This window comes from Chiloscyllium punctatum, chromosome 43 (assembly GCF_047496795.1).
Source record: "Chiloscyllium punctatum isolate Juve2018m chromosome 43, sChiPun1.3, whole genome shotgun sequence".
Lineage (NCBI taxonomy): Eukaryota > Metazoa > Chordata > Chondrichthyes > Orectolobiformes > Hemiscylliidae > Chiloscyllium > Chiloscyllium punctatum.
In genome coordinates this window covers 34,586,139-34,604,245 of record NC_092781.1, presented here as the reverse complement: position 1 = coordinate 34,604,245, position 18,107 = coordinate 34,586,139, and the positions used below count along the sequence as shown (strand labels likewise).

General features: G+C 45.4%; 1 protein-coding gene across 2 annotated transcripts in view; it reads right to left on the bottom strand.

The window, feature by feature from the left end:
- Window positions 1-10,873: 10,873 nt before the first annotated feature.
- The window catches only part of LOC140466516 (procathepsin L-like), a 32,686-nt gene continuing 25,452 nt past the window's right edge, over window positions 10,874-18,107 (bottom strand). For both annotated transcript variants that reach the window (XM_072561993.1, XM_072561994.1), the window contains 3 exons: window positions 15,822-15,987; window positions 13,467-13,569; window positions 10,874-11,032 (listed from right to left, as the gene is read on the bottom strand). In XM_072561993.1, the coding sequence (XP_072418094.1) occupies window positions 10,933-11,032; window positions 13,467-13,569; window positions 15,822-15,987 (369 nt within the window). In that variant the 3' untranslated portion in view covers window positions 10,874-10,932. The remainder of the gene's footprint in view (window positions 11,033-13,466; window positions 13,570-15,821; window positions 15,988-18,107) is intronic.

Below are 18,107 nucleotides of genomic sequence, written 5' to 3'. Positions count from 1 at the left end.
GTCTCTCTCTCACACACAAATGTAGTCACATGCGTGCTCTATCAGACATGCAGAAACTCCTCCTTCGCAGACATACGCTGGCCGTTATCCAGGAGTTCGTGTTTTCATTTTAATGCTTATATTTTGACGGTTCATGAAGACTTAGCTGCAGCTAAAGGTCTTTAAGTAATTCTTTGTGGTTCCAGGCATCTGTTCCGCTCTCTGTGTCGAACGAAGTCCAATTGATCAGTGAATTGAGAGAATTCGTACACTTAATGTGCAAATCCATGACAATTTTCGGGAATAACGGGACTTTCATTTTCAACGATTGTCCCTCTGAGAGGTAACCCTCCAGTAGTTTACTGAGGATTGTGGACTATCGTGGCTGTTCAGGCCATGTGTCCTGTCAGAAGAGTCTTCAAATCTCTGCCCTCAATCCTTTACTTCTGGGTTTATTAGTTGAATTAAGAAGGACTTATGCCCGAAACGTCGATTCTCCTGTTCCTTGGTGCTGCCTGACCTGCTGCGCTTTTCCAGCAACACATTTTCAGCACCGAACTCACTCAACAGGACAGGCTGAAAGTTAAGTGTGGAGAACAGGCTGAAGGTAGATACTGAAGGGGGCCAGAATTCTTATTATAATAAGTTGTCCTGTATTTCCCTCACAACTGCTTTCCTCGCATTATGATGGGCTCTTGCCCGAAACGTTGCTTTTCCTGCTCCTCGGATGCTGCCTGAACTAATGTGCTTTTCCACATTAATATATATTCTGCATTCTTCACCTGACCCATGAGCCTCGCCCTTCCTGGAGACAGATGGCAAGGGAAGACGCGCGCCTCCTAAAACATCTGTCAACCTAATGTTCACTCACATTTTGTCTACTTTGCGTCATTCCGACCAGAGCTAAAATGCTGGTCTGCAGCCTAGGCACGTGCCTTGCACGACAGACAATTGGAAAGACTGCTGGCTGGAATTTGTTGACTATGATGTCCTGAGATTGTGGTAAGTTGACGAGGAGCCATGCTTTTTTTCTTTATTTTTTGAGTGTCCTCTACTGTCCATCAGTCCTACCGGTGTGTCTTTGATCCTAACTGTTTGTCTTGTTTGTGTCTGGCTTTGTCGGTACTGCAGCCTGCCTTGCATGCGGTCACTGAAGGGGATATGAGTGCACAGCACCCCAGACTCTGCGAGAGCAGACAGCCCACAGGCACAGCTCTGCCTTTCTCCCTCAGTGAGAATGGATCACAGCCACTGATTTTTTTTTCTCACGGAGGTCACAAAACTGCTAAGGTTACACGTATGTTTCAATTTAAATAGGAGATCCTCTTGCTGCAAGAGTGTTTTGCTGGAAAAGCACAGCAGGTCAGGAAGCATACGAGGCACGAGTAGGAAGATCGACAATTCGTGCCACAGCCCTCGATATCCAGCCCCACTGCAAGTCCGAGCTCTGGTCCCAACTCTAATCCAGTACCAGATCCTAGCTCCCATCCCTGCCATGCCTTCACCATTCCCCTGGACATCACCCTCACTGGGGATAAATGTTCAGTCCACAGTAAAGGCTGCACGTTTGCCCCTCTACGGTCCAGATTAATGTGGTGAAAACACGCTGTGACCTTGAAGTTATTCCTCCTCCGTGCCCACTTTTATAACCTAGACACGTTCTCCCACCTCCAACACACCTCATCTTCCTCGACACCCCGTGCTAATCTGTACCTGCCCTTGATCACTTAGTTTCAAACTGCCGCTGTGACATCAACTGCCTCAACCTGTCCAACCGCCTCACTCAATCTATGCTCTCACCCTCACAATGCGCAGTTCTGCACTCCCTCTGCTGTAACCCGAACCTCACCATCAAACCAGTGGACACAGGGGGTGCAGTGGTAGTTTGGTACACTGACCTCTATCCCGCTGAAGCCAGGAACCAACTCGAAGACATATTCTCCTACAGTCTCCCTGATGATGCCCTCAACCCCAATCACCAAACCATCATTTCCTAGACCATACACAAGCTCATCACCTCCGGTTATCTCCCACCCAAAGTTTTTAACCTCATAGGTCGGTATCCACGCACCGCCTGATTCAACCTCCGACCCTTGATTCACAAGCCGGAGTACCCCGGCTGACTAAAAATCTGACCCTATTCCTGCCCTACCAAGCTCACCCCCACCTATCTCGATGCTGTCCAATCCCACTGGCCCAGGAACTCCCTACATACATTCTGGAGACCACCCACCCCTCGACCTCCTCCAAAACCTCCGTTTTCTCGGCCCCAACTCCTCATCTTCACTATGGACAACCAGTTCCGCTACACCTCCATCTGCCATGATCAGGGCCTTCAAGACCTCCGTCTCTTCCTCTCCCGATTTCCTCACCAATATCCTTCCATGGATACTCTTATTCGCTTTGCTGAACTTGTCCTCACTCTCAACAGTCTCTCCTTCCAATTCTCCCATATCCTTCAGATGAAAGGCTTCAGCCCGAAACTTCGATTTACCTGCTCCTCGGATGCTGCCTGACCTGAAGTGCTTTTCCAGCAATACAGTCTCAACTCTGATCGCCAGCATCTGTAGATCTCACTGTCTCCGTGTATATTCGCTCAGGTGACCCCAGAACCGGACTCACTGATAAATAAGGTGTCTGCTTGTTATCTGTCAGCCGCATAGAGAACATGGCAATCACAGAGCAGCCTTATCTAACACCGCCACCCAAACCCGCCCAGACCACAAGACTCTCGCAGTCAGGTACTGCTGCCCTGAAATCTCCAGACATGTGCAGCACGATCATTACAGACATAGTGATCAGTTTCATAGAGGCCATTGGGCAGAGGACTATTGGGCAGCCTCAAGTCAGCAACACACGAATCGGTCCACTCTCTCCCAGCCCTCCCACACAAAGCAAAATTGGTTTTCTCTATCGTGGCAGCCTCAAAACGCTGCCTACACTGTGGCTGAACCATATCCCCAGACTTCAAAATCCTCGGGCTGCCTCGCAAAGGAGCCGATGCAGGCTGCCTCCATACGCCTCTCCCAGTCTCTGTCAGCAATAGACAGAATGCACGCGAATTTGGGGGAGAGGATTCTCATTTCAGTCTTGCTTGACCCTGGGCTCATCCACTGATCTGCTCCTTCCTCTGTGGAACTTTCCTGTTGTTCGAATATTGGTCCCACCATGGCTCACTCTGTAGTACCCATTTTACAGTCGTTATCTCATTTGTCAACTTTTACATAAATTCTGTCACAGTCCTGGCTACATCGACAAAGTCTGCATCATGCCCAGTCGCCTTCCTGGGCATGTAAACTGTGTGAATGAAAAGCTAGCATTTCATTGCTCTCCACAAATGGTTACGCTCAAAATCCCTGACACACATCTTTCCATGCTTCAGGCTGCAACTTCCAAATGCCCAGTGTCCTGTGCGCCTTCAGAGTACATCTGTGCCTGATCATGTTCGCACTCACCTAAGCGTGACCTCCTTGACCCCCTCCTTTCCTTCTTGCCAACAGCCTTTCTATCCTCCACTGCACCCTGCATCTGCTGAGTGGTATTGACAGAGCTGCCTTTGCCAATTGAATTGCACTGCCTCAGGCCCGCAAGAGCAGACATTACATTACAGTGTGCTTGTGTACTTTCATCTCGCTCTGACAATCCTTCTGGCCCTGATCGGACTGCATTTTGTTAGGACGACAGGAGGTTGCAGCAGAAGTCCAGCTCAATGCAGAGTAGACTGCACTGCTCTGTTACGATTTGGCTGAGATTCCACATGTTCCTCCCATGGTCTAGAGCCCCTCGCTGCCCAAGAACTAGTAATCTTTGACAGTGCTGCTACAACAGCGACCACTCTAATTTGCCCCCATTGACCCTGTCAGAACTCCCTCACTTCTGATTGCCTAACTAGCGCAGAATGAGTTCTGCGAGGGTTGCGTTCTGATATCGTTGCTGGCCACCTTCAATAAACAGAGCCCAGTTACTGACCCCTTTTACGAAGCACCCATACTGCTTTGCAACTTTCCAGCCTCGGTGTGGACACAGAACTCAAATCATGCAGGCCAAGTTCTATCTTCCCCATCACATACCATAACGCTCAAGCAGGGAAGTGTCCTCCCGTCAGTACGGCAATACAATCTATCACCGTCGGCAACAGTGGGAATCAAATCAGTCATTGATTCCATCTTACAATATGGCGTCTTAGTGCCTACGACCAGCGCCTACAATATCCCTGTGCTGCCTATACTAAAAACCACGAGGTCAGGGATATTGGACTTCATTCATGACCTACAGGAAACCAATTCTGTCGTTGTTCCCTGCTCGCTGGTGGTGCCTGAAACTAATGTCATTCTCAACAGTATCACTGCATCGGCCACTTGCCTCTCTATTATCGTCTTCTTTTCAACCTTTTTCTCCATGTAATTATCCCCTGAGAGCGCGGACCCTTTTTTCCTTTACTTACCGTCGCTGCCAGTGTACATGCACGCGGCTTGCCCAAAGGTATACGGAGAACCCCGCTATGTATGCCTCTGCATACAACGGACACGTGCAACTCTCCACTTGCCAAGCCAAATCAAGCTCCTTCTGTGCGCTGACGATTTATTAGTGGTCTTTACCTCCACTGGTTCATGCAGACAGGACACTGTTCTCTTATCTCATTGCCTGACTCAGGATGGACACAGAGTCTGCATGGACAAACTGCAACTCTGTCAGAGGAAAATACAATACCTGGGATATGAACTGTCACACAGTATCACAGCACTGTCTAAGGAGCAGGTGACAGCCATTACTAAGCTCTCCCCAAACGGATCCAGCTGCCAGCTTTTCTGCGGATGATTCAATATTGCAGGCACTTGATTCCTGATTACTGTGTCGTTGATTCACCCTTATGAACGACATCCTCACCAAAGTAGCCAGCAAATGGGCGCTAGTCACCTACGATGGAAGAGGCATTCACAGACCTCAAATAACAGCTATTCTCAGTTCGTGCTCTGGGGCTTGCTGACTAAACACAGCCATTTCACTGAGAAAGTGGGACGTGTTCACCATCTTGAAAAAGGTTAATTGGGATCTCTGGTGCCCTAGAGCTTTGTATAATTGCCACCAGCTGTAAGGGGAATACAGGCCTGATTGAGAGCTATGGAAACCATTGCGGTAGAGTTAGGGACTGCCAGCCCAATTACGATCGATGCACTGTTTTATTTCCCGATTTGGTCTCCCTGCTGTTTTACACAGCATCAAATCAACATTTCATAGCCACTGGGCGAACAGGCTCCGAGGTCATCTTGCTCCCTTGGACCAACCTCTTCCTTCAGAACGTCCCTGCTTTAAAACATTCATTCGGTCACCCAGGAGCTCTGCAGACAACAATGATTGTGTGGACTGAGTGCAGCCGTTTGTTACTCCACGCCCTGATCTCTCTGAGACACCACGAGATAAGACTGACCTGTTCCACTTCACAGATGGGTCTTCTTTCAGAACCTCAGACCATCAGACACTGGCACAGGACGCCATCTGCATCCCCTGTGAGACTCTCCTGTTTGCCTGCGCTACCGGATCAGACATCGACACAAGCTGTGGAACTGTTCGCTCTTACCAGAGCCTTTATTATCTCTGAAGACACCTCAACCAACATTTATTCGGACTCCAGGTATACATTCGGAGTCGTGCACGACTTCGGCAATCTCTGGAATGCAACGGATTTATTACATCAGTAGGGAAGCCATTTCACCTCACTCAGTTAATTGACAACCTGCTGAAAGCAATCCTCCTACCCTCTGTCGTGGCTGTTATATATTGTGTTGATAACATCGCGGCCAGTGACTCCATCACTCGCGGAGATACCTCCGCTGACACAGCAGCTCCAGAAGCTATTTTTAACTCCACTACAAAGGTACTGGAGACCCGCAAGATACGGGAATTTCCAGAATCACTTTGACGCCACTGACACTGCACGAGTCGCTAAACAGGCTGCTGGAACGGTCGACAAGGACAGTTGGATCCGCCGGGGGGCTTGGGAATCACCATTTCTACAACGACTGATGCACCCCATAAGGCGGTCTTATCTAACCAAAGACCCACGTCCATGTACTCGATCTGGAAGCCCACAGCATGGACCACACAGCGAAGGGGGGGATGATACATGTGGACAGGTAATCTTCGTATTGGATGGGATTTGTTGCCGTGGCCCCAACCCTAATGTCACGCGGTATGATTTGGCTCCAAGACATTGCGGGTTAGCCGAAAGCCAATTATGACCACATATCTATTCCTGAGGGACCCTTCACCCTCCTAGAAGTCATTTTTTAAAAAGAAAACTCCTAAACAAGGCTTTAAATATATTTTGGTGATTATTGGAATGTTACACAAGAAACATTCAACATGAACGATGACGCGAGGACAGCGTGTAAATTTTGGACGAACGGTGTTATTTCGATATTCAGAGTTCAGGCTAACATTTAAATGGACGAGTGGACCTGGGAATATCATGGAATCATCACGCTCCATATCAGCCCCAGTTATCAGGTGAAATGGCATGCTTATAACTATCCGACTGACATTATCCAGGAATCAGGTCAGTCCTGGCCAGATGCCTTGCTTTAGCCCTTTACACAATCCGTGGCAAGTTAAACTGGAACACAGGGCTCACGCCTTTCGAAGTTCTTCCGGGAAGACCCCTGCCGACAGTGACCAGGCTCACAAAACCCCCCACAGGTACAGCGCTACGCTGACATAAGAGTCCCTGCTGGGTTACGTTCAAGCCCTTAATAGGGCCATTTACTTTAACCATGATTTGGGAAAGGCAGCAATGCCGACACTCCACCGTGAGTCAGTTCATACGTTCCAACCTGGGCATTACATAATGAGCTGAAAACGTTTTGCCGGAAAAGCGCATCAGGTCGGTCAGCATCCAAAGATAAGGAGAATCAACGTTGCGGACATGAGCCCTTCTACAGGAATGAGGAGAGTGTGCCAGGCAGGCTAAGGTAAAAGGTATGGAGGAGGGACTTGGGGGAGGGGCGTTGGAAATGTGATAGGTTGAAGGAGGTTAAGGTGAGGGCGATAGGCCGGAGTGGGGGTGGAGGCAGGAAGGTCAGGAAGAAGATTGGATTTTAGGAAGGTGGTGCTGAGTTCGAGGGTTGGGACAGTGTCAAGTTCGGGGGAGGAGAAATGAGGAAACTGGAGAAATCTGAGTTCACCTCTTGTGCTTGGAGGGGTCCTAGGCGGAAGATGAGGTGCTCTTCTTCCGGACGTCGTGTTGCTATGGTCTGGCAATGGAGGAGTCCAACGACCTGCATGACCTTGGTGGAGTGGAAGGGAGAGTTGAAGTGTTGAGCCACAGGGTGGTTGGGTTGGTTGGTCCGGGTGTCCCAGAGATGTTCTCTGAAAGGTTCCGCAAGTAGGCAGCCTATGTCCGCAATATAGAGGAGACCAAATCGGGTTCGGGGATGCAGTAAATGATGTGTGTGAAGGTGCAGGTTTAATTTGTGGCGGATATGGAAGGATCAACACGACGGCTGGAGGAAGAGCGCCTCATCTTCCGCCTAGGAACCCTCCAACCACAAGGGATCAGCACGACATCTGGAGGAAGAACGCCTCATCTTCTGACTCCGAACTCTCCAACCACAAGGCATGAACTCAGATTTCTCCAGTTTCCTCATTTCCCCTCCCCCCACCTTGTATCAGTCCCAACCCTCGAATTCAGCACCAAATTCCTAACCTGCAAGCTTCTTCCTCACCTCTCCGCCCTCACCCCCATTCCGGCCTATCACCCTCACCTTAATCTACTTCCACCTATCGCATTTCCAACGCCCCTCCCCCAAGTCCCTCCTCCCTAGCTTTTATCTGAGCCTGCTTGGCACACTCTCCTCATTCCGACAGAATGGACCATGCCCAAAACGTTGATTCTCCTCCTCCTTGGATGCTGCCTGACCTGCTCTGCTTTTCCAGCAACACATTTTCAGGTCTGATCTCCAGCATCTGCAGTCCTCACTTTCTCACTACATAATGATTAATTCACTGGAAAACGATTTTCTCATCGAATTAGAAAGACCCATAACTGTTGTTTCTGACAACCCGGACAACTGTCAAATTGAATAGAAATCCAGCATGAGACCTGCTGCAAGCGAGCTCCACCGCAAACAGCAACAAACAGGAAACACAGCCAAAGTCAGCTCCGCTCCCTGAGGAAATTCTAGCTGACGGCCGCTATACTAATCATTTATCTCCTCACCCTGATCATCCTGCCACGGGATGATTGGAACTGGGGGCAGGTAAAGAGAAATGTTAGGTGTTCACGAGTTACGGGTCAAGCAGATTAGATGTTGTGTTTGCGCTCATGCCTCCATGTACTCCCAAGAGTGAATTCCCCTGAAACCCATCCCCTTCAACAAATCAGAAATCAATGGCGGCTGGAACGCGACAAGTCCCTGAAGTAACCTCTCTCAGCTTGTCACCGGGAATGGAAAGTTACGGGTGTAAATGTTTGGCCCACGGGAAACCCGCAGGGTAGCCATTAAACAAACTTTAGGGATGGGTCTTCGCTTATGCAACCTTTCCAACGATACCCCGGCACTACCCCTCACAGACTCGACCAGACAGTGCAAACCCCTGTAATCTATCATCCTCAAAAACAGCCATCCAATCAGATGGAATGCCGGCTGGCGCCAGTGCATGAACTCGTTGGTCCTCACTCCCGCAGCAAGGTGGTCCACAGGAGAAGACAGTTTACTGATCCTTCACGTCCTCAACGTTACCATCCAAAATACCACTTTCACCAAAGCCTAGAGAGAGTTCCAGACCGACAATTTGAAAATCTATAATGGAATCTATGCTATTTCTGGCCACAAAGCCTACCTTTCATTATCCTGACCCAGGAGCTGTTATGTTGTATATGCGGTGCAGTCTCATTTGCATATCATTCCCTGTATTTCCCTTTACCATGTCACAGGAAGCGAAGCCTCACCGATCTTGACCTGGTTCTCTCTATCCTTTCACCCAAATATGCAACCACTCGATTCAAAATAAAAACTCATCAGCTGGCCCCCACCTTGGAGGAGGTAGCCAACGAACAGCTGAATTTCAAAACTGTTGGCATCCCCAATGGCACCCTGCAAAACTGGATGATCCAGGGCTATCTGCTGTTCGAGAAAGTGGGCGCATGCACACTCATCGTTTCCAATTGCTGCACTTAATGACCCAACCCCAGTGAGGACATCAGTGACCCAGCCTGGCATATCCAATGCACTACCGCTGTACTGCTCAACCAAAAACCAAATGGGACCTATAGAACTGGGCAAGATCTGTGACAGTTGTCCTGGAGCACAGCCTTGCGACAGGGATTCATATTCGTCATTACTATCATTGTCGATATCGCACTTGTTGCATGGATATTAAAATGCGTTTAAATCGCCAGCGTTTGTCCTCCAAGGTGCTACCCCTGCCCCCTTACCATGCATCAATGAAGGCCCACTCGAACAATCACTTTGCAACCGACACGGAATATGCAGCTTTGGACTCGGACTCCAAATACAACCCAACTGATGCTGCCCCGACGGCGTCAGATAACCTTCTGGTTCTTGCGACACACCCTCTTCATCACAAACCCAGTTCTCAGACAAAAACAAAAAAAGGAGGAATTGTCGGAGAAAAGAAAATGAACTCCTCTGCGTGCCCACTACTTGATTGCAGAAGCCATGTCGGTTGTTAACTAAACACAACATAGGCAAAATACCTCAACTTGACGACAACGAGCTCAGTAACAAAACAGCAAAACAAGCCATTTTCTAAACAGCTACCAGACTCAATGAATACACTCCTGAGATGATCTGACAACAGTTTTCCTAGCTCACAATAGCATCATCTCGATCGAAGTGATGTGAGGACATCCCCAGTCTCCTCAAGTACTGAACCCCACAAAGCCTCCCTAGACTGAGTGACACCGGACACGACGGAAGGTTGCACACCACCCTGCATGAACATTGAAACGAGGATACTGGAGATGAGCATCTGCACGAGACGAGGAACGGGCATCCCTGTTACAATTACATTTCTTTCCATTCAATATAATTTAATTCATATTGTCTTGGAATTAACAATGCACGACGTGAGCACGGATGTAAAACTATGCACACTATTTGTATCTACAGCACGGGATAAAGAATCCTGGAATTATCTGTGCAGTATGTCCATGCTGTACCACTCCTAGCAATATCTCTTGCCCATGATATCATCAGAAATAAACCAGTATTCGTCTATTTCACAAGATCTGTGTGTGACCTCTTTTTGTCATTTACGATTCTCCACCAGTATTGCTTTGTCATACTTAAAGCACTCAGTTTTCCAGTTTTTCCATTCAGTGCCAATCAATAGATGAAATTGCATATTCGCATTTGTCTGAACTGAATCTCATCGGGACACTCCCATTCTACAGTCTGGCCAGCTTAACATGTTTCCATGAGAGTTTCTGGTTCGACTCTGTTCAATTAAGCCTTAATGTCCTCAACAACCCCATTGAATTTATTCAGTAACGGTGCTGTTGTCAAAAAACACAGACTCTTCACATTTTCTGTGCATTTGTCTACAACATGTTTGGACAATATATTTCATAGCAGTCAACACAATTCATTAGGCACAAAGCTAAATACATTCCTTTGGAACAAACAAGCTCTGAAAATGATTGCTGGCAGCCTTTATTATATTGTTGGTCATCAGCAGTACATGCAGATTATTGTCTTCTACAAGCTGGAGAATTTATTTATTCTATCATTTACAGTGGCTATATGTATCAATCAGACAATGCCATTGGTTTTATATGAAGTGATAGAAATGTGCAAAAATCGTTATTATTTCACTTTTTAAATTTGCAGCAGACAATTAAAACAATGTCCTTGAATGAGTCAGCAATATCAGAAATGGTCCGGGTTTTCATTCAGCTGGGATTGATGAAGCTCTGTCTTATCAGTTGGCTCGTTACACGACAGGGTACCGCACAACACTGGCTATTCCACAGTGATTACCTCTATCCTTAGCAATTTTGATGTACCCGTCTTCACCCCAGTCTGTTCCCCAGCTGGAAAATAAGGAATTCGATTGGTGTTAGAATCAAAACGCTGATAAAAGGGACATGTTTGGATAAGCAGCTGATTTAACTCTGGTATACAATTGGAATTATTTTAGGGACTGAATTCTGGAATTACTGAGCTAGATAATGAGTTGGAAAGAATAATTTGCATCAGGCTGGAAAGAGACAATTGTTTCCTTTTGCATCAATTGCTGATCTGTACAGTACGTATGGACTCACTACAACATTTAAAATGACGTGAGGTGAGATCAATATCAGGGATAGGTCTGCAGCTGTAGTAGATATGAAGGGGAAAGTGAATCGGGACGAGTGAGAGCTTGAAATATGGCCTCTTGGAGATTTCCTTCTTGCCTTATGGAAGATGAGATTTTCTCAGTTTTTTTTTACCATCATCGTTTGGAGATTCCCTGCCACTGGATCGAGTCTATGCAGAGCATGAGTTGATTTGGGCACAGGTTATCCAGTGTCTCCTAAACTGCAAGGATACTTCGGCCTTAAAATTTGTTCCATATCCGGTTACCCTGCCCAAATCACATTTCCAGCTTTACCAAACTATTCCAGCACCCATTACATTGTAATACTGTCTACCTTATTAAACAACAATGTGTATTTTTTATAAGCTACCCACATACTGTTTCTTCTGTGAATTCTGGGAAATCATGTAGAAATGTGTGTAGGTGTCTGTGTGTGTGTGTGTGTGTGTGTGTGTGTGTGTGTGTGTCTGTGTGTGTCTGTGTGTGTGTGTATATTCACCCGAACCACAGGACTTATTTAATCAAAAATTTTGTATCCAGTCTGGACCTGGAGATGTGACTGCTTCTTCCAAATATGACTGCCGTGATTGTAATAACAGCAGCCAGCGACGCCTCATAGAATCAATCGCTGAAAGGAGACAGACGGTGATAGTTGATGGAAAATATTCATTCTACAGTTCAGTTATTAATATTGTACCGCAAGGATCAGTTTTAGGATCCACTTTTGTTCGTTGATTTTTATAGAAATGAACTGAATGAGAGCACAGAAGGATGGTGGATTAATATGCGGATGAAATTACGTTCGTTAGAGTTGTGGACAGTTACTAAGGATGTATGGATTGCAGAGATAAGTAGATAAGCTGCAGAGCTATGACGAAAGGTGGCAAATGCAGTTTAACACGGTAAAGTGTGAGGTCATTCAGTTTGGAAGGAATCAAATGTAATGGGCGAATGTTCAGATTCGTGCTTGTGTAGATGAGCACAGAGATCTCGGTGTCGAGGTATATCGATGTTTGAATGTTGCCTCCCAGATTGATCGCGTTATTGGGAAGGCATTTGGCGTGTTAGCTTTGATTGTTAAGGGGATTCAGTTTCAGAAACAGGAGGTCATGCTTCAAGCCGTACTAAACTCTGTTGCAACCACTTTCTGGGTAATATGCACAGTTTTGGTAACCATATTACAGGAAGAATGTGCATGCTTTGGAACGGGTTCAGATGAGATTTACTGGGAAATCGCCAGTAATGGAGGGAGATAGTAAAAGGAAAAGCTGAGGGAGTTAAGGCTGTTTGCGTTTGGAAAAAGTTTGAGAGGTGAATTAATTGAGACACATAAGTTAATGAAAATATTTGATAGGTTGGATCGTGAGAGGCTTTTTTTTCCTTGAATGGCGATGGCTGGCAGGAGGGCTTTAAAATCAACAGAGATAGATATTGGACAGGTGTCAGTGGTAGTTTCTTTCCTCAGATTGTTGTAGGGGCTTGGAACTCTGCCTGCAACAGTCGAGGTATTGCCACATTTCAGAATATTTAAATGGTCATTGACCAGGCATATGTACGAGAATGGAATAGTGTTTGTTACATGGGCTTCAGATTGATTCCACAGGTCGGCGCAGCATCGAGCGTTAAAAGGCATGTACTGGGCTGTAAAGTTCTGTGTTTTATATACCAGAATTGGGGCTGTTAATCTGATCCCATCAGTGCTCTCGTGACAAGTGATTCGAACTTTGTCCTTGCTTCCCTGTGAACAGGTTGGACAGTTGGGTTTGGGATCTGACTTTGCCGCCCATTTCCCCAGTAAATTGCTTTTTGTTGTGCATAGCTGTTAATTTTAACAGTATGTTTTTATTTTGTACTGGTAAGTTTAAAAAATGATTGTGATTCAGGAATAATGACACTCTGATGCCTGCCTCTGTATGAAGCAATACTTCAGTCAAGAAACGTGCACTTGTAAGTGCAGCGTTTCTTGATGATGGGACACCTTGCTCAGACATAGTTTTAGATATCATCTCAGACAGCACAACCATTAAGCATTCACTTCCAGATAAACACAGAGTAACGTGCTCGCTGAACAGATACACAGGTTGCAGCAAAGAGACAGGAAATTCATTCCATGCCACTGTCCCTTCTCCGTCTGTGATCAGGTGTTTGTTATTTCAAAGAGTACGGACCTGTTTTTAACCAGCCAATACTTCATTCCATCCTCAATTCCAAAACCAACCACCAGCACTTCATCGGTTACATATCCATTGCAATTTTCATCATAGTAAACTCCTGTAAGGAGACACATATTAAATGGTTTATCTGTGAAACATTTAATTAGTCTTAATTTAGCTTTGATTAATGAATACTGACATGTCTGTTTGTACTAACTTTCTTCAAATTGATCGTCCTCACTCTGCACCATTACATCTGTTGACTTTAATCAATGTTTCCCAATGACATCGCCTCCGCCATTCTCACTTCCTCTCGGCACATCCTTCAGAGTCATAGACCTTTGTCGCGTAGAAATGCTTCGATCTGGTCGATCGAAATAGTCCATGCTGAGCACATATCCTCAAGCAATCTAGTCCTATTTTTCAGCACTTGGCCAATATCCCTGTAAACCATTCCTATACATCTCCCCATCCAGATGCCTTTTCTAATGTTGTATTTGTATCACTCTCCACCACTTCCTCTGGTATTTCATTCCAGACACGTACCATGCTCTGTGTGAAAACATTGCTCCTTAGTTAACGTTTAAATCTTTTCCTTCTCACCTTAAACGTACGGTCTCTAGCTTTGGACTCTCCTCCTCTTTATTCGTCCCATACCCATTATCGTTCATGAACCTCCATAAGCTCACCCTTCAGTCTCTGTCGTACCAGCAAACAAGGCTGCAGCCTTCTCAGCCTCGGGCGAAAGTGAGGACTGCAGATGCTGGAGATCAGAGTCCAGATTAGACTTACGCTAGAAATGCACAGCAGGTCAGGCAGCATCTGAGGAGCGGGAAAATCGAGTTTTCCGGCACAAGTCCTTCATCAGGAAGGGCTTTTGTCCGAAACTCGATTTTCCTCATCCTCAAATGCTGCCTGACCTGCTCTGCTTCTCCAGCAAAACTCTAATCTAGGTTCTATTCAGCCTCACTCTATCCCTCAAATACTTCATCCCTTGCTAAGTCCTTGTAAATATTTTCTGGATCCTTTCAAATTTAACAAAATCTTTCTTATAGCAGAAAGTCCAGATTAATATAAAATTCTAAAACTAGCCTTACCTATGTCTTTTACAGCTGGAACATATCAACGCAAAGCATATACTCAATGCACTGACGAATGCTGCTTGCACTACCCTGTTTCCGTGTGACTCCAAAATCATGGAACTATGCATGCGGGCCCGAGATCTCTCTTTTTTAAATAACACTCCGTCAGGCCCTGAAACTTATTGCATACATTTCTTTACTTGCTATAATTGTCTCCTGTCCATTCCTGCTTGCACTGGACCACCATCCCTTTTCTTATTTAACTTCCTTGTTGCACCCAATCACAGACTATCTGTTTTCCAATTGAAGGTCTGACCTTGATTACATTCTTCCATTTTATATAATTTTTGTTGTTGTTTTTATATCAATGATTGATATAGTATCGTGCTGAGATTATTTTCAGAGTGGAAATAATTTACCAGACATTAGTAGAAGACACTGACCATGGTATCTGACCGTGTGAAATATCAGTTTGCTGCCATGTGTGTTAACACATTCTGACAACTTACAAAATCCTACACCTGGGGTAATGAAGGAGCTCCACTCTGCATTCAGTATTTTTCGGGTTTGTCTCCAATTGTGGGTTGTACAGTAGAAGTGCTTTGTGATTTGAAATGTTGATGGAGTCAATAGGGAATGGTCCTGCACAGGGGGACGACCTGTATCATCAAAACAAGGAGCATGTGCAGGCGTCGATCTACCAATTCAGACCACCGTCTTTGAAAGTCATCTCGAGTTGCCACACGAGAGGAGATCAAGAACAGAATAGATACATCTGCTGACAGAAGAGCTGGAGCAGAGAGTAAAGGACTTTCAGCAGGAGGCCAAGAGATTTCAAGTCGAAGGTCTCGCCCTTCCTCTTAATCCAGATACAGTGCGTGTAGCGTCTTCAGTTTACAATTAATAAAACGCTGACATGTGCAGGCACTCAGCAGCACATCAGGACAGTTACACCTCACTGTCTGTTCTCATAGCTATCGCCCAACGTTTTGAGCTATTTGCATCACACCGAATGGAGCAGGTCCATTTCTCATTACCATTCCTGAGCTCAGTTTGTGGTATGATCGAGCTTTAACTCGATGATATCTGACAGTACTATACGGCATGTAACACGGGGGTAGTGTAGGTAGGAACACGGGTAAGGATCATGGTCCATGGTAAACTTTGCACTAATATTAATACCAAAATAGGGACAGTAAATGTGTCTGTAGATTTATGATTTCTAATACCTTTTCTTGAACAGTCGATAATCTGATTCAAAGACATCATCCAGTGCTCTGCGACTTACCTCCTTTATAATGTTGAAAGGATTTCAGACTTGCATTAATCACAACAGACATCGGTCCTATCTCTCTCACTGCTTGTTCCAATGCTGCCTCGCCTCGAGAAACCCATTTGCAGCCAGTGATTTTAGCAGCAATTTTATCTGGTTTAAATCTGCAGTCGTCTCCATGCTAAGTTTTAAATAAAATGTTCAAAAGGAATACTCATTAAGATCAGAATAAAGTAATTTTTTCTTTGCTTGACTCGTTTCTGCATTCCGACTTTGGCAGCCAATTTATTTTCCCAAATCTGTGCAATATTTGTTCACTGTTTGTTTCGAAAAAGGCACATTTTGCGTGACTTAGCACGAAAACAAATTGTTTGTTCTAACTCGTCCACGCCGGTCACATATCCTGACGTTTTGTACTCCCATTCGCGACCACTTGGCCCTGAACACTTCCAATCCATATACCCATCTCCGTACCTTTTTAATTTTGTAATTGTACCAGCCTCCGCCACTGCTTCAGGGAGGTCTTTCCATACATACATGAAACTCGGCGCGAGACAGTTACAACTCAGATCATTTTTAGGGTTTTCTTGTGTCAAACTTCATGTTTATTGCTCAATGTATTCGAAACATTCTACACTGAGACCAAGCAATGGTATTAGAAACGACTTGAAATGTGAGAAAATAAAAAAAATGTACTTTGCCTTGACAACTCAATATCCCAATCAAGCTCACCATCTCGTTAGCTCATACCGAAACAACATTAGAAAGAGTTGAGGCTCTTCACAGTTTTCGGTCGACTCATCTGAAACTTGTGATCATACAGTAGTGAATTAAATTCTTCACATGCAGATAAACGTTTCCCAAACCGTCAATAATGACATCATTCGAGTCATTGGATTACGATTAATTAGTCTTAGTCTCAGTGCCTATTCAAATATTTCCCCTTTCATTTTAAGGCTCTGCTCTCCACGTTTGGACTCCGATCCCATGGCTAAAGCATTCTGCTCTTTATTCGATTCATGTATTTCATGATTTTATAGACCTTGATAATGTCACCACTCAGCCTCTGTTCCTCCGCTTGGAGAAAAGCCACAGCCTATTCAGTCTCTCCCGATAACTGTAACCCAATCCGAGCAAACACCTTGTCTATATTTTCTGCATCCTGTGAATGTCAACAGCATCCCCCCTTTAACAGAGCAAACAAACGCGTGTACAGTTTTACAAAAGTGGCCTCGCAAATGTCCTGTACAGCTGCAATATGACGTCCCAATACCTGTATCAATGTTTTAAAGTTTTAAAATGAACAATAAAGGTAATTATGCCAAATGCCTCCTTCACCATACTATCTATCCTCGGCTCCACTTCCAGTGAATTATACACCTGCACCCCTCGGCCTCTCTGTAAATTCTTGGATGATGGAAATGATGGAATATATTGATAGTTTAAAGTATGGTCTCAATGCCCGTGTTTAAACGAAAATTGGACAATTATAAATGTGGTGACTTTGCTACTCTCTGATGGAGTAAAGATTCTGGTCAATAATTTTCAATTACTTCTCAACAATGTTGCAGTTCCTTCAGTTTCAGGACACAGGGCAGAACATGATGCCCACTCTGGGGTGAGATTGATACTGGGAGTGATATTGAAATGGGTGTGTGTGTGTGTGTGTAGCAGGATGAATTGCCACATACACCCAGATTTAATTTCATGATGGCTTAAAATGTAGTTGTGGCAGACTGTGTCAGCGTTCATTCAAACTTGGCTTGGAGAAGGTGTGATGAGTTGCCTTCCAGAACATTTGCAGAATTTTTGATCGGTACTATTCTGTTCGAGAGGGAGTTCAAGGCTTTTGACCCAAAGTCGGTGACGGAATGACAATAAATTTCTGAGCCGGGATGGTGAGTGATTTGAGGGGATGTTGCAGAGAGTGGTGGTAACTGTACCTACTCCCCTCCTTGGCGGAAGTGGCCTTCGGTTTGGAAGGTTCTGTCTACAGTCCATCAATCAACTTCACATCTGTAGCTTGTGGATTGTACATACTGCTATCACTTTGTGATGATATTGGAGGGAATTAATATTTGTGGCTGTGATGCCAGACAAATGGAGTGAATGTCCTGGATGGTGTCAAACCGACTCAGCGTCCAAACATAGAACACTGATCAGTGCAGCACATTGCAGGCCCTTCAGACCCCAATGTTGTGCCAAATATTTATCTTAATCTAAGGTCAACCTAAATACATACCTCTCCAATTGCTGCCGTGCATGAGCTTGACCACCGGTCGCTTAAATATTCTTAATGTT